Source organism: Mirounga angustirostris, unplaced genomic scaffold, assembly GCF_029215605.1.
Source record: "Mirounga angustirostris isolate CCGP_5_RB_7025 unplaced genomic scaffold, mMirAng1.0.hap1 SCAF_16, whole genome shotgun sequence".
In the NCBI taxonomy this organism is placed as follows: domain Eukaryota; kingdom Metazoa; phylum Chordata; class Mammalia; order Carnivora; family Phocidae; genus Mirounga; species Mirounga angustirostris.
Window position 1 is genome coordinate 18,239,285 of NW_026991724.1, and position 15,144 is coordinate 18,254,428.

General features: G+C 56.2%; 4 protein-coding genes across 10 annotated transcripts in view; 2 read left to right on the plus strand and 2 right to left on the minus strand.

Moving 5' to 3' along the window:
- Positions 1 to 2,508, plus strand: part of GFOD2 (Gfo/Idh/MocA-like oxidoreductase domain containing 2) — a 38,661-nt gene extending 36,153 nt beyond the window's left edge. For all 4 annotated transcript variants that reach the window (XM_045890901.3, XM_054511292.2, XM_045890899.3 and 1 more), the window contains one exon: positions 967 to 2,508. In XM_045890901.3, the coding sequence (XP_045746857.2) occupies positions 967 to 1,865 (899 nt within the window). In that variant the 3' untranslated portion in view covers positions 1,866 to 2,508. The remainder of the gene's footprint in view (positions 1 to 966) is intronic.
- Positions 2,509 to 2,596: 88 nt separating this feature from the next.
- Positions 2,597 to 12,588, plus strand: ENKD1 (enkurin domain containing 1). Of its 3 annotated transcripts, none has more exons than XM_054511293.2 (8): positions 2,597 to 2,800; positions 8,834 to 8,933; positions 9,024 to 9,218; positions 9,760 to 9,932; positions 11,491 to 11,616; positions 11,715 to 11,878; positions 11,979 to 12,115; positions 12,214 to 12,588. In XM_054511293.2, exons 1-8 carry the CDS (start codon positions 2,768 to 2,770, stop codon positions 12,372 to 12,374), a joined length of 1,089 nt encoding a protein of 362 aa, XP_054367268.1. In that variant the 5' UTR covers positions 2,597 to 2,767; the 3' UTR covers positions 12,375 to 12,588. The 3 variants fall into 3 exon arrangements, with proteins under 3 accessions (XP_054367268.1, XP_054367269.1, XP_045746861.1); XM_045890905.2 differs by lacking the exon at positions 2,597 to 2,800 and adding an exon at positions 8,548 to 8,631; XM_054511294.2 differs by lacking the exon at positions 11,491 to 11,616.
- CUNH16orf86 (chromosome unknown C16orf86 homolog) lies at positions 6,564 to 8,468 on the minus strand. The gene is made up of 4 exons (XM_045890313.2): positions 8,249 to 8,468; positions 7,811 to 8,035; positions 7,210 to 7,456; positions 6,564 to 7,105 (listed from the first exon to the last, which is right to left on the minus strand). The coding sequence occupies exons 1-4, from the start codon at positions 8,351 to 8,353 to the stop codon at positions 6,696 to 6,698; spliced, it is 987 nt and encodes a 328-aa protein (XP_045746269.1). The 5' UTR covers positions 8,354 to 8,468; the 3' UTR covers positions 6,564 to 6,695.
- A 309-nt stretch (positions 12,589 to 12,897) lies between the features above and the next one.
- Positions 12,898 to 14,617, minus strand: PARD6A (par-6 family cell polarity regulator alpha). 2 transcript variants are annotated; one of them, XM_045890906.3, is made up of 3 exons: positions 14,484 to 14,617; positions 13,891 to 14,113; positions 12,898 to 13,649 (listed from the first exon to the last, which is right to left on the minus strand). In XM_045890906.3, the coding sequence occupies exons 1-3, from the start codon at positions 14,544 to 14,546 to the stop codon at positions 12,898 to 12,900; spliced, it is 1,038 nt and encodes a 345-aa protein (XP_045746862.1). In that variant the 5' UTR covers positions 14,547 to 14,617. The 2 variants fall into 2 exon arrangements, with proteins under 2 accessions (XP_045746862.1, XP_064437031.1); XM_064580961.1 differs by having other exon boundaries at positions 12,898 to 13,652.
- Positions 14,618 to 15,144: the final 527 nt, after the last annotated feature.

A 15,144-nucleotide genomic window follows, 5' to 3' on the forward strand; every position in this document is an offset into this window, starting at 1 on the left:
CCCAAGCTGATGATCTAATAAATGTATGAAAGTACATAGGCATGTCCATCTCTCCAGCCCACGTGTATTAGGCAGCGTTCTCCAGAGAAACAGAACCAATGAAGGTATATATAGAGAGGGAGAAATTTAAGGAATCAGCTCATGTGACTGTTGGAGCTGACAGATCTGAAATCTGCAGGGCAGGACAACAGGTTGGAAATCCCAGCAAGAGTTGGTGTTGCAAACTTGAGTCTGGAGGCAGAATTCCTTCCTCTCCATGGAACCTCCGTCTTTCCCCACTCCCATCCCCGAACCTTCAACTGATTAGATGAGGCCCACCCAGATTGTGGAGGGTGATCTGATGTACTCAAAACCTACTGGTTTAAATGCTAATCACACCTAAAAAGATACCTTCTCAGCAGTGTCCAGACTGGTATTTGATGGACACCACAGCCTAGCCAGGTTGGCACATAAAATTACCCATCATACCTCCTCTGTTCACTTCCCATTCCTGGTTTGCACTTTCTGCCTCTACTCCTTTCATTTTCCCTTAAGAATTTACTCATCTTTTGGGCGCCTGCCTTCGGCTCGGGTCGTTAAGCGTCTGCCTTCGGCTCGGGTCATGATCCCAGGGTCCTGGGATCGAGTCCCACATTGGGCTCCCTGCTCAGCGGGAAGCCTGCTTCTCCCTCTCCCACTCCCCCTGCTTGTGTTCCTGTTCTTGCTGTCTCTCTCTGTCATATAAATGAATAAAATCTTAAAAAAAAAAAAAAAAAAGAATTTACTCATCTTTCTCCAGCCTATAACTTGTTCTCCAGTCCCAGTCACAGGGTACCATTTTTATCTAAGCCATTGCTTTTCCTCTTGCCCCAGGCCACCATCTGATAATAGGAGGCTTTTCAGAGTTCATGTGCCTTCAAGAAAAGATTTTCCCCCAGTGTAAAATCTCCTGGAACTTTGAGATTTTCTGGTGTGTTTTGTTCTTAGGTATTGGAAAGAATGTGGTTTGCGAGAAGGCAGCAACCTCAGTGGATGCCTTTCGGATGGTGACTGCCTCACGCTACTACCCGCAGCTGATGAGCCTGGTGGGGAACGTGCTGCGCTTCCTGCCTGCCTTCGTGCGCATGAAGCAGCTGATCGCGGAGCACTACGTGGGCGCGGTGATGATCTGCGATGCCCGCATCTACTCAGGCAGCCTGCTCAGCCCCAACTACGGCTGGATCTGTGACGAGCTCATGGGCGGCGGGGGCCTGCACACCATGGGCACCTACATTGTGGACCTGCTGACCCACCTGACCGGCCGGAGAGCTGAGAAGGTGCATGGGCTGCTCAAGACCTTTGTGAGGCAGAATGCGGCCATCCGTGGCATCCGGCATGTCACCAGTGATGACTTCTGCTTCTTCCAGATGCTCATGGGTGGGGGGGTGTGCAGCACAGTAACACTTAACTTCAACATGCCAGGCGCCTTTGTGCATGAGGTCATGGTGGTGGGCTCTGCAGGACGCCTCGTTGCCCGAGGAGCGGACCTCTACGGGCAGAAGAACTCTGCCACGCAAGAGGAGCTGCTCCTGAGGGACTCGCTGGCCGTGGGGGCAGGGCTGCCCGAGCAGGGGCCCCAGGACGTCCCACTGCTCTACCTGAAGGGCATGGTCTACATGGTGCAGGCCCTGCGCCAGTCTTTCCAGGGGCAGGGGGACCGCCGCACATGGGACCACACCCCTGTCTCGATGGCCGCCTCGTTCGAGGATGGGCTGTACATGCAGAGTGTGGTGGATGCCATCAAAAGGTCGAGCAGATCCGGGGAGTGGGAGGCTGTGGAGGTGCTGACGGAAGAACCCGACGCCAACCAGAACCTCTGTGAGGCACTGCAACGGAATAACCTGTGAGCCTGCAGGTGGGCTCCCTGCCATGGGGCCGAGGGGCCGGGGAGGGACCAGAAGCTGGCACGGGAGGGCTTGGCCACAGTGTCTTTCATCTTGGGCAGGGTCCAGGTGATGCCCAAGGTGGCCCTGGGAAAACAGCCCCTCCAATGCTCATTTGCTCCTCAGACTTGCAGGGTGGTGATATAGTTGAGGGCTAGCACAGTGTGCCCGGGGTGGGGCTGCCCCCCAGTCTCTGCATAGTCACGCTGGTGAGCAGAGCCAGCCAGAGCTCGACTTGGAGGCTGCTTTTGCCAATTTGTGGTCCTAACTAGGTGAGGTAGCATAGCAGGGACCCAGCTTGGCTGATTCCTCAGCCTGAGGAAAAATGACAAGCCTCGTTTTCATGCCCTTCCTGGGCTAGGGCATCTCAGGAATGGTGAGGGCGTCGAGTCATCCCTCAGGGATCCGCACCTGCCCTCCTTCCCATATGACCAGGCCCTTCCAGCCTCTAGGCTGCCCCTTCCCTGGCAGGGAGGAGGGGTTCTTCATTAGGTAAACTCTCAGGGGCTGTTGACCTGGGGAAAAGGGCCCCCGACTTGGCGGAGAGGAGATAGGGTTCTGGAATATCTGATAAGTGTTAATAAATAAATCAGAAAGTCTGACACTATGTCACGGTTGTTTGTTGTTTGTTTGGTAAATTGGGTTTCTTTAATAATGAAAGGCTTGTTTATTGTTGTAGATTGTTTATATTTTTCTCTTTCCTTGTGGCTTCACAGCAGCTCTGGCCTGCTTTGGATCCATCACGGTCTAGTGGGCTTATCCCCTTGCGACTGAATCCCAGGAGCTGTCCAAGAAAAAGTCGTTTCTCAGACAACAGGACTCGAGACTTCCTGATTTGTGCCTGTCATGCCTGCTGTCTCAGGGAGATGGGGAGAGCTTGGGGTCTTCCTGGGCCGGAGGTCAGGAAAAGTTCTGTTCTTGCAACCATGGATTTGGCTCTGGGGAGCCCTGGGAGAGGGGAAGTGAGGAGTGGTCTCAGGGAACCTGGATGGAATGAACTAGAGGAAGGCTCCACATGTTGCCCTATGGATTGGGTGCAGCCCAGCGCTGCCTGCCCCAGGCAGCCGGTCACCAGCCTTGCTTTTATTCACTGTTCTATACTGGGACCGCCTTTTAACCATGTCAGAAGTGAGGTGGGTGGGGGAAAAGGACACACACCCCTTTGTTTCCTTTGCCAGCCTCCCCAGATTAGGCCTAGACCCAACTCCTCTTCCCTTCTCTAAACCTCCCTCTCTCTTCCTTGCCCTGGGCTCCTTGTCAGAGAAAGAAAGGCTCAGGGAAGTCTCCCTCTTCCTCTTGGCACCCTTTCTAGAAGTCACCAGGTCAATTTTCCTGTGTGTTGCCCTGGTTGAAACCTTGTCCTTGTGAGAAAATAGCAGTGGCTAGTGTTGGGGAATGTGCTTCTTGCATGCTGCCCCCCCACTCCGGGAATACACTTCATGCATGTTATTTCATATAATATCCAAACCGCTCTATGGGGTACCAATATTAATATTCTCATTATTCAGATCAGAAAAGTGAGGGAGAGGCGGGGCAAAGTTACTTGCCTCCTATAAGTTATAAGTGATGGAGCCAGGAAGGAGCCTGGTCAGGGTCATCCATCTACAGAGCCTGACCCTGAACTACTCTTTCCCCAGCACTTGCAGATCTCAGAGACTGAGTGCCCAGGCACTGCCCCTCCCCACTCAGGCCCCCATCCAGGTTACTGCTTCTCTCTGCAGCAGGAATCTCAGCAAGGCCTTATCTAGGAGGTGGACTGCAGAGAGAACCTGCAAGGCAGGATGCTGGTAGAGTTTAAAAAGAGGCTGCTTGGGGCACCTTGGTGGCTCAGTCAGTTGAGCATCAGACACTTGATCTCAGCTCAGGTCTTGATCTTGGGAGTTGTGAGTTCTAAGCCCCGCATGCTGGGTGAGGAGCCTACTTTAAAAAAAAAAAAAGAAGAAGAAGAAGAAGGAGGAAGAAAAGAAAGAAAGAGGCTGCTCTCTTCCTCCTGGGATGATCAGATCAGCTCCAGGTCAGTCCCTCTGTGTTATGAGGATGATGGGATCCTTCCTAAATTGGGGGATTTACTAAGAAAGCCCAAGTGTCCATCATACATGACTCAGGTGCTCCTACTTAAGAAAGAGCCAGGTTACTGACCCACAGTGGCACTTATGAAGTTTCATGGGGCTCTACAGCAAACCCCTTGTTTACAAAGACAGGTTCCCAGAAGTCCTAGGGCAGGTGGCAGTGGGCTTGGTGCAGAGCTACTTCTGTGAGGACCCTGGGGTCCTCTGTTGGTACTCCCCAGAGCTTACGTCCATGGCCATCCCTCAGACATCTTTACCATCATATATTTCTTGGGTTGGTCCCAGGGAGGAGATGCACCTTGAAGTAGCCCAGATGCCTGTGGCCAAGGAAGCCAGCAGGGTTCTGGTCCTCAGGGGTGACTGTGCCTGCATGCGGTTCCAGACTTGTCCTGCAGCGCCCCCTCCTGGAGGAAGGCAGCATCACCTCCCAGGACCAGTTTCCTAAATCTCAGGATCTTCCTTGGGTCAGAGTAGATTAAGTTTTTCCAAGCCACTGAAAAGAACTTCCAAAATACCTATTGCTTATTTCTCACCCCCAACCAAATGTAGGCCTCATACTCACCCAGACAATCAGCAATCAGCCCAGCAGTCTCCTTACCTCCCTGTCCCCAATCTCCCTCCTTTTGCCCTTCTCACTCTTGCTCAAGTGACCTCTCCAGAATGCCAGGCCAAGATCCCGCTTGCCTACACCCCTTCTCATCACTCCCAGAACTGCCCACCCTGCTGTCTTGGTGGCCATGCCTCCACTTCAGCCATGCTAAATGACCCTCCTGCATGGGGCTGATGTCTTTCACATAAACAAGGCTTTTCCCTGGCATATCCTCTGCTTGGAAGGCCACCCAACCCTCCAGGAGTCAGTTGGAGGGATGCCTCTTCCCTGCTTCCCTGGGTAAAATGGCAGCTCTTTCCCCCACTGAGGTCCTGCCGCCTTGGTCCTCTGCTCTTCAGTGGCACCTGTCTCCTTGCATTACACCCAGCATTTCCCCCTTAGAGTGAGCTTTTATTTATTTACTTATTTATTTATTAAGAATTTTTTTGAGAGAGAGCATGAGCTGAGGGAGAGGCAGACTCCCTGCTAGCAGGTAGCCCGATGCGGGGCTCAATCCTAGGACCCTGGAATCATAACCTGAGCCGAAGGCAGACACTTAACCGACTGAGCCACCCAGGCACCCCTAGAGTGAGCCTTTAGGAACAATAGTAGTGACTTGTTCCTTTCTGTGGCTACTCTCACCCACCCTGCTTAGATAAACCTGTCAGGAAAGAGACCTGCAAATGTAGATCAGTTCTTTCTTTGGTGATTACTATTTCCTACGTCACCTGTTGGAAGAGAGGAACAGAGCTTCCTTGTCAGTGCTGGCCTGGCTCACACCTCCAGCCCAGGAGACCATACAGAAAGCAGATGCTCGGCCTTCTTGGGTCAGGCCTTAGCCAGAGTCCTCAGGTCCAGATCTGCAGGGTTCAGGAAAGGGCAGTGTCTCCCTGGTGCCCAGGGTGTGATTTTATGTGAAGCCATTTCACTCAAGGCCTCTGCTTTCTCAGCCATAAAGTGAGGCAGTCGAGCTCAGTTAATTTTTTTTTTTAGGATTTTATTTATTTGAGAGAGAGCAGAGCGAGAAAGCACGAGTGGGGTGAGGGGCAGAGGGAGAGGGAGAAGGAGACTCCCCGCTGAGCAGGGAGCCCAGGGCAGGGGTGTGAACCCTGGGATCTGAGAGGCTCTCAGCCTAGAGGGTACATGCAACCAGCCTTGATGCCTGATTAGCTTGTAGGAGTAAAGAACGAGCAAAGAACAGGATGGGGTCTGGGGTGACACCCAGGATTTTGGCTTGAACCATTGTGTTGATGGGACACAGGAAGAAAAGCAGATTGGAGGGAGAAGTTATTAATTTAATCTGGAGATCCCTATGTTTAAGGTATATGAGGGACATGCAGGAGGACCAGGAGGCAGCAGGATATGAGGGTTTCCAAAATGGCCAGCACTGGCTGCCTCTTAAGCAGCAGTTATCCAGTGACTTGGCTGCAAAGCTCCAGGGAGAACACTCACACCCACCACCACGCCCTGGCTGCCAGGAGAAAGGCACGGATGCCTCTGTTAGCAGGGCCACCTTGGAGGCAAAGTCTGGTCCAGCTGTGGTCTCCAGTAAGTGGAAAGCATTCCAAAGACGCCATTCTTGGGGCAGGCAAATGAACTGACACCTCAATGGGAGATCCTAAGAGTTGGACCCTCGAGGTCAGACCAAATGCAGGCGGCTTCCCTGGGAGACAGGGAGCAAAACCAAGCAGCTGCTTCCCGTGACCTGGCCATCCCTTTCCTTTCTCTGCCCCAAGTTTCTCCTTATCACCTCCCTCTGCATCCACACTGTTATCCTGTCTGACCTTCAGGTTCATCTGAGGAGCCTTTAAATGCACAAAACTAGGCCTCAGCCCTGCAGATTCTGATTTGGTTAGGTCTGGGGTCGTGCCCAAGAACGTGTACTTTTGTCAAGTTCTTGGGTGATCCGGATGACCAGTCAAGCTTCAAACCCTGCACCCACCTTCCCAGCCTCTCTTCAGCCATCTTATTTGCAAAATCACCAAGTCTGAGAAAAGGAAAAATGTTTATTTTCAGCAAGTCCAAGGTCCCAAGTAGGGAGAGGGGCCAAATTTTCCCCTGCACCCCAAGGCCTAGGCTGCTGCTCTGGTTCAGACTTGGGAGAAGGGGAGCCACCAATGGGGGGGGGCAGGAAAGTCACTTGTACTGAGGAGAGAGCGGAGGTACAAGTGGGGCTGCGCAAACACTCAGCATCTTGTCGATGTCCACCTGGGCGGACTTATCCACCTCAGCCTTGAGGCAGCCGCTGCCCCCCAGCCTGGGCAAACACCCAGGCTCCTCTCCCACCTCCTCTCCCAGGGGAACCAGAGCATGGGTGGAGGACACAAATGTACTGGGGCAGGGCTGAGAGAGGCCCGAGGCCAGCTCACCTGGCACGGGCAGCAAGGCCTGCAGTTGCTCCACACCGGCCTCCTCGGGGACCAGGGCCAGCTCCAACTCAGGCTCCGTCTCTGCCTCAGCCTCCCTGTCCCCCTCCCCTGCCTCATTCAGCTCAGGATTGCAGTAGTTGATGTACTGGTACAGGGGCCGCAGGCGCTGGGCCTTCCCTGCAATGACCCGGGGCAGGGCAGGAGCTGGAACACCCACGCTGTGCCATGTCAGGGTTCCATCAGGCAGGAGGAAAAGGGAAGGCCCAGGGGCTGCCACTCACGCTCTAGCCCCAAGGTCTCTGAAGGGGCAGACACTGTGCTGGCCAGAGCTGGGAGCACTGGAGCCCCCAGACTCTTGCGCTTCTTGGCTTTTTTGTGCTGTTTGGCAGATGGGAAGGGCTCACTCTGGCTACTCTCTGACTCCTCCTTCTGCAGTGGCAGCCCCTGTAGCATCTCTGCTTCAGCCCTAGGATGGGCTTGGTGGCTAGGCCCTGGGAGGCTGGGGGACAGGAGGCCTAAGGAGCCAGCCTCCAGCTTTGGCTCCTGTGCCCTGACCATAGGGAATAGCCCTGCCTGTCTATCACCTGGGGCCCAGATTCTCCCTTCCTGGTCAGTGAGGCTCTGGGCTGGACAGGGGACTAGAGCTCATGTGAGCTCAGTACCCTACAAGGCCTTGAGACTCCTCATCTGGATGCCCAACCCCCCGCCCCCCACCCCGTCCCCCCCACCCCCGCTGCCAATGCCAGGGCTCTTCAGGAACAGAGGGAGTGAGGAGTGATGGTGGTGGCAGGGGACAAGGATGCACTCTGTAGGAGTGTGAGCCCAGCCAACCCCCTCCGCCAGCCCTGCAGCTCCTTCCCTCTGAAAGCTCCCTCACTTGACAGGCTTCCTCTTCGGACCATGACTGGTCCTCACAATGGAGGCCATAGGCCTGGGGCCTCTCTCCTCTAGTGAATCCACCTCTAGCTTGAGCCTCTCTTCCTCCAGCTTGAGTTGTTCCTCCTGGAGCCCTGGCTCTGAGACTGGTCCTGTTGGGCACTTGTCTTCACCCAGGCTCCGGCAGGCCTCATAGGCTGGCGCCAGGCACGGGTCTGCCATCACCGGAGACTAGAGGGACACATAGGTAACTGGTCACCAGGCAAAAGATACAGGGCATCAGTCATGAGACACCTGACAAACACCAAATGCAGATGAAGGGCACCAGCCCGTGCCCCTCCCTGCCGTGGAGCTTGTCCTGGCAGTTAGGGGGGCGTCGCACAGAGTTTGGCCTCTTAGAGTGCCCGGGACAAGTGTTTGAAGACTACACAGCCTGACGGTCACCTCAGAGCTCTGAGCGTGGCCACCGGACGACTCCGCGAGCTGTGCCGGCCCCGCAGCGGTCCTCTCCTGGGCCCCTGGCCGTCTCTCGCCCCCGGCTGAGGCCATGGCTGCGCGGGGTCAGCGCTTCCTCGGAGGTGGCTTGCGGGGAGGAGGGAGAGAGGCCGGACTTGCGGACCTGGCGCTGACCCGAAAGACCCGCCGGCGAGGGCAGGCGGCTGGGAGGGGAACCTGACGGTGGCTCCGCTCCACCCTCAGCTGGAACTACAAGCCCCAGAAGGCTTTGCGCCAGGGGGCCTTGGCCCCTGACCTCGGGGACGGAAACTACTGTTGCCTGGCAACAGCAAGCCCGTGGGGTTGTAGCAGCGGGCGGCAAAACTGCTCCGGTGAGTTCCTTGCCCGAGTGTTGCGAGGAAGGGGTCGCGAACTGGGCAGGAAAGTGGGTTAGGAGCGGAGGCGGCGAGCGCTGGCGGGGTCTGGCTGCGCGGCGGGGACCGGGAATGGAGGGCGCCGCTGGGGTCAGGGTCCGGGCCCAGGACCGGGGAGGAGGCACTGGGCTGAGAAAGGGGCCTCTGTGCACCGTTGCAGGGCAGCGACAGCGGCATGTGCGAGGGCCCATCCCGCATCTCGGGGCCCATCCCTCCAGACCCTACGCTCTGCCCTGACTACTACCGGCGGCCGGCCTCGGGTGAGTTGGAGGGGTGCGGCGCGGCGGGGCGAGGCTCTGGCTCCGCTCCACCACTGAGCTCCGCACTGAGCTCCCCGTCTGGCTTGTCAGCCCAAGGACGCCTTGAGGGAAACGCGCTGAAGCTGGACCTGCTGACTTCGGACCTCGATTTGGACGCCACCCCTCCGCGTGGCCCCCCCGTAGGTCCCGGAGCCAGAGAGATCCTGGAGCTTGGCCGGCGTGGCGTCGGGGGAGTGCTGCTGCAACTCGGGGGCATCTCCCTAGGCCCTGGGGCCTCTCCCAAGAGTAAGTTCAGACAGAAGGGGCAATGAGGCCAGTATGAGGTCGAACGCTGAGATCAAAACCGTTGCTTCTCCTTCCCAGATCTGGGTTCAGGCTTTGCCTCCCTGAGTGTCATTTTCCCCAACTATAGAAGGAGGGGGAAATGCACTTACTTCCTCACGGGAGAGGACTGAATGAAGTTGTTCCCAGGAACCCTAGTTCAGCTTAATGAATTCACGCATCAGCGAAACATTGTGTGTTGAGTGCCTCCTGCGTGCCCGCTCTGTAGGTGCTAGAAAAACAGTAAACAAGTGAAGAGATGGATATAATATACAAGATGATTATTGGTGTACTTCACAATAAAAATGTAGAGAATAATCAAGGACAGAAGAAGATAATTACTATGTCAGGAAGGGAATGTAGTGATGTGTATACTGTCTTAGATGGAGAGGTCAGGGAGACCTTTCTGTAGGAGGGCGGGTGTGGGCCCAGTGTGTGAACTCCAACTGGGAGTTGGATCTCCTGGGCTATATGTAGGGTAGAGTCTGGCAACATCTTTTTCCAGGGAAGGACCGTAAAGACCATGAGAAGGAGAACCTGAAGCGGATCAGGGAGATCCAGAGGCGCTTCCGTGAGCAGGAGCGCAGCCGGGAGCAGAGCCAGCCCAGGCCCCTGAAGGCTCTGTGGCGCTCGCCCAAATATGACAAAGTGGAGTCCCGGGTCAAGGCCCAGCTGCAGGTACCTACCTTGGAGAGCCAGAAGCATTGTTCATCTTGTTGACTGATAGGCAGTTATACTGAGATCCGAGTTATGGGGAGGGATGAAAATCACAGGGGACTAGGGTAACAGGGGCTAAGAAATAGCTGATTTGCGCAGAGTCGGGCTGGGGTTTCCTCAGAAGTGGCGATGGCTGGGTGATCCTGAGGGGCAAGTAGGAATTAGGCAAGGGGAGAATGGAAGAGAACATTCTACTGAGATGGAACCTCACAGAAGTCCTAAGACCAGAGGGAGTGTGTGCAGTGGGATGTTGTGTACAGTGGAGAAGAGCATGATGCCAGGCTAAGAAGTCAGCTGGACCTACATCATAAAGGATCACATAACCCACTTTTCAGCCTTTCTTTCTTTCTTTCTTTCTTTCTTTCTTTTCTTTCTTTCTTTCTTTCTTTCTTTCTTTTCTTTCTTTTTTTTTTTTAAAGATTTTATTTATTTATTTGAGAGTGAGAATGAGAGAGAGTACATGAGAGGGGGGAGGGTCAGAGGGAGAAGCAGACTCCCTGCCGAGCAGGGAGCCCGATGCGGGACTCGATCCCGGGACTCCAGGATCATGACCTGAGCCGAAGGCAGTCGCTTAACCAACTGAGCCACCCAGGCGCCCTTTTCTTTCTTTCTTTCTTTCTTTCTTTCTTTCTTTCTTTCTTTCTTTCTTTCTTTCTTTTCTTTCTTTTCTTTCTTTCTTTCTTTCTTTAAGATTTTATTTATTTGAGAGAGAGTACGAGAGAGAGAGAGCATGAGCGGGGCGGGTGGGGCGGGGGGCAAGAGGCAGAGGAGAAGCAGGCTTCCCGCCGAGCAGGGAGCCCGGTGTGGGGCTGGATCCCAGGACCCTGAGATCATGACCTGAGCCGAAGGTGGACACTTAACGACTGAGCCACCCAGGCGCCCCTCAACCTTTATTTCTAAGGGCAGTGAGAAGGGCAGGGGTACTGTGGTGGGATTCTTCAGTAGATAGTAGTACCATATCACTATCCAGAGTCCTCAGAAGGAGGAGCAGGATTGAGAGAAAAGACAATAAGGTCATATGCAAATTTGTTGAAACTGAAGCATTTGTGGGACTCCCAGGGGGTTGGGAGTGTGTCCAGGAAACAGATGGAGAGTCAGGTCTGGATCTGAAGAGTGAGACCCAGGAGTTATTGAGGATTAGGCTGATGACAGTGAGACCAGGGAAGTGACCCTGGATTTGAGGGCTTGGAGGCCAGCTATGAGTGACCTTGGTGGGGTCAGAGCCAGGAAGCTTGGCCAGGAAGGAGAGAAAAAGGGAATGGTAGCCAGAGCTAGGACTGGTTTGTTGTTTTCCTTAAAATGTGAGAAGGAGGGGTGGTTTGTTGTTCTCCTAAAGATGTGAGAGACCCACATATTTAAATGCTCATGGATAGAAGTGTTCCTTCAAGAGGGAAGAGGCCCATAGGGCTGGAGATAGAGAAGTATCCTCACAGGCAGAAGGAACAGAAGCTCACTCTATGGCTGGCTTAAGACCCTGACTTCAGCTTGACTGATTCCTCTGCTGTGCCCTGCCCTCCAGGAGCCCAGCCCTGCCTCTAGAACAGAGCCTGCCCACTTCCTGCGGGCACACTCCCGCTGCGGCCCTGGGCTCCCGCCACCCCGTGTCCCCAGCCCTCAGCTAACCCCACCAGGCCCCAGTGCTAAGGTGAGAGGATGGGTGGGGGCTGGGGGGGCAGAGATCTTGAGGGGTTCAGGAGCACATCACGGTGCTGTCTACCCCATCGTGCTTGCCGTGTCCTGCAGGGACCAGGCCTGGGTGTGGACTTCATCAGCCACAATGCCCGCACTGCCAAGAGGGCCCCCCGGAGGCACTCCCGCTCACTGCAGGTCCTGGCTCGAGTGCTGGAGCAGCAGCGGCAAGCCCAAGCGCACTATGATGCCACGCAGAAGGGCCACATGCCCCATTAGTAGGTCCCACTGCCCAACATCTAGGGTGAAGGGTGCCTCTGGAGGGTGGGAGGCAACCTCTGCCCTAGGACCACCAACTCTGAGCCTGTGCGTCTGCAGCTTATTGGAACGCAGGGATCTGTGGCGGCGGGAGGCTGAGGCCCGCCAGCAGAGCCAGCCGGACCCTGCCATGCCCCCTGGCCACACTCGCATGCCTGAGAACCAGAGGCTGGAGACACTGAGCAATCTGCTCCAGAGTGAGTTCATGGGCAAGGGGTTGGGGGGTAGTGGATGGGGAACCCAGTGGGGACCATGCAGCCCTGCCTGGCACTCACTGTTCCTGGGCCCCTTGTAGGCCAGAGCCAGTTGCTACGTGAGCTGGTCCTGCTGCCTGCTGGGGCAGATTCACTCAGGGCCCAGGGCCACCGTGCTGAGCTGGACCGGAAGCTGGTGCAAGTAGAGGAAGCCATCAGGATCTTTTCCCGCCCCAAGGTCTTTGTGAAGATGGATGCCTGAGCCCTTTTATGGGGGTAGTTATGGGGGTCCTCACTGAGAATCGCCACATGGTTGCAAAGGGCAGGATGAGGCCCCATCATAGAACGGAGTCTGAAGACAGGAGCAGTGGGGTGGGCAGTTTCCCCAGAGCACTCTTCCCAGCCACTGGTGGCTGTAGAAGGGCAGCCCAGCCTCTTAACCCCTTAGTCAAAATTAAACCTTTTGTACACAGTGAGATTTGTTTACATAAGAGCTTTTTCTTACCCTAGAAATGCCAAGTCTGGTGTCCCTCCTGCTGCTTGAGTGCAGGAAGGTCTCTCTGTTGTCCTTACCACTCCTGCCTCGTATCCAGGGCAGAAGGCAAAATTGTGAGACCAAGGAGGACATTAAGGCTGGGACACAGAAAGACCATGACTGCATTTGTAGAAAACCTTTAATGTTCCCCAGACTGAGAGGGCCCTGTGAGCAAGCTTAAAACCCCCACTGGGGAGGTCCCTGCCATGTCCCAGCAGCCTGGAGTGGCAAGGGGCTGCGTCCTTGCCTGTCAGAGGCTAAAGCCACTACCATCTCCTCGCATGCTACTCCCCCATCCAGAGCTGGCCCGCTCCTGATCATCCAGGGAGGGCAGAGAGCTTCGGGCACCAGGAAGTAGATGGCCCTGGCGCAGGTCCCAGCATGGAGGCCCCTTAGACAGCCCATTGGAACAGGGAGGCTGGCGGTTCTCAATGACCAGATCACTGCTGTCATCGTCGCTGTCAGCCTCAGTAGGCCCAGGCCCAGCAGAGGGAGGCCCTGACAGACGCCCAGATGCCCCACGCACCACATTATTGCGCTGATTGGCTGGCTTGACAGTGACAATGAGGTTGTGGCTGTTGGCGACCATCATGTCCGTCACTTGGTCCAAGGTCTTCCCAGCCACCTCAATACCATTGACCTCGAGGATCTCGTCACTGACTGCCAGCAGCCCTGTACTCTCAGCCAGGCCCCCTCGTACCAGGCGGGAGATGAAGATGCCTGGAACCCGTTCCAGGCCCTGGGGAGCTACACGTACACTCATGCCATCTCGGATGTAGAAACCCAGGGGGCGGTCGGAGCCATGCTTGTGCAGGCGTACCCGTCGGTGGGTCTCAGGCAGTAGGTCCACATCTATGACTGAAGAAACCTGGCGGAAATCTTGGGGCAGGCTGATTAGTAGGGGTGGCCGGGTGCGCAGGGGTGCCACTGGCCGAAGTAGAAGCCCTTTCTTGCGCCGCTGCAGAGAGTTGGAGGCAAAGGCCAGGCCACTGGAGTCAGCTTCTGCTGCAGGAGAAGGGGGGTGCTGAGATCAGAGACCCTGCTCTCCCACGTGGGCCCTTTTCCCTCAGGCCCAGGCCTGGGGAAGGGGGCACTGTAGCTATTTCCTACCACTTGGAGGTCAGGCCAAGGGCAGGGACTGCAGAGGGTGAAGCCTGGACGCCCTGGGCATGGGCTAACCCTTGTAGACCTGCCCTGTAGTCCTACCCCACAGAGGCTACCCACTGTACCCCATCCTCCTCACCCCGCTTCTGTACTAGCAGGCGCAGCGGTGGGGGCCCGCTGGCCAGGGCCCGGTGCAGGCTGTCGTCGTTGGTGAGGGGCAGTAGGTCGCCGTGAGCATCTGTATAGCCAAGCAGCACGTCCAGGCCCGGGATCTGGTGCACTGCACGCAGCAACCGCGAAAACTCTTGGAAGCCACTCACCGATGCGCGGGGCAGCGCGAAGCGTCGGAACTCAGCATCAAACTGGAGGCAGGGGGTGGGCGAGAGGAGGGGTCAGGACAGACCCCGTGCCCTTTCCCACCACAGGTCCGAGGGTGTTAGAGGTCAGAAAAGGCTGTTGTTACGGCTGCAGCAGGCTGCAGCTCCAGTACAAGGGACGCTGTCCAAGGTCTTCTCCCCTCCCTCCAGGTACCAAGGCCACAGAGGGACTCTAGAGGCCGGCAGTGGAAGGAGGATGGATGGAGGAAAGCGAGAGGAAAGGCCGGAGAATGGGACATGAATGATGGAGGCGAGAAAAAAAGGTGGTGGGGACTAAGAAGCTAGGAAAGGGGAGAATAAGGGAATTGGAAGCGCCTAGGGCCGAGGCCGGAGCCGGGGCCAGAGGGGCCCTTACTTTGCTCTTCACCTCGACGATGTTGTCGGGACTGCGCGCCGGAGTCCTCTGCGGCCTGGCCATGGTGAGGCCGGGCGGGCCGGGGACGGTGCCCCAGGCGGCCCGCCGAGGCGCAGGTGCACAGCCCCGGCAGGCCGGCTCGTGCTGCCCCGCCCCTGGCGGTAGCACTCGCCCCGCCCTCCCATCCGGACCATGACGTCAAGGGGGCAGCGACAGAGAGTGGAACGCGGAGTCCACGTTTCCTAGGAAACGGAGATGGGGGCGGAGGCGTCTTCGTGTGCTCTTACGTCATTACGCTACGGTGCGCAAGTCTCTGGAGTCTGGGGGGAGGGGTATGACCAATCCCAAGGGGAGGTTGAGGGAAGTGACATTTATTGAGTGTTGTCTATGTACTATTATTTCCATTGGCCTTACAACGTTACATGACTGCATGTTTTAGATGAGGAAACTGAGCCGTAAGTATTTGCTGAGCTCCGCGGGTTCACACGGTGTTGAACTGGCTTTGAGCCAACTCGGTTGACCACTCCTGGCCGCAGCCTCAAGCCCCGGATCCCTCCCTCTCCATCCGAGCCAGCCCTTGGCCCCATCCTTCCCGGTGTCACGGGAGTCTTAGCGAACGGCCCAAACGCCGGGCCGCTGCTCGGAGACACCCGGGTAAAAC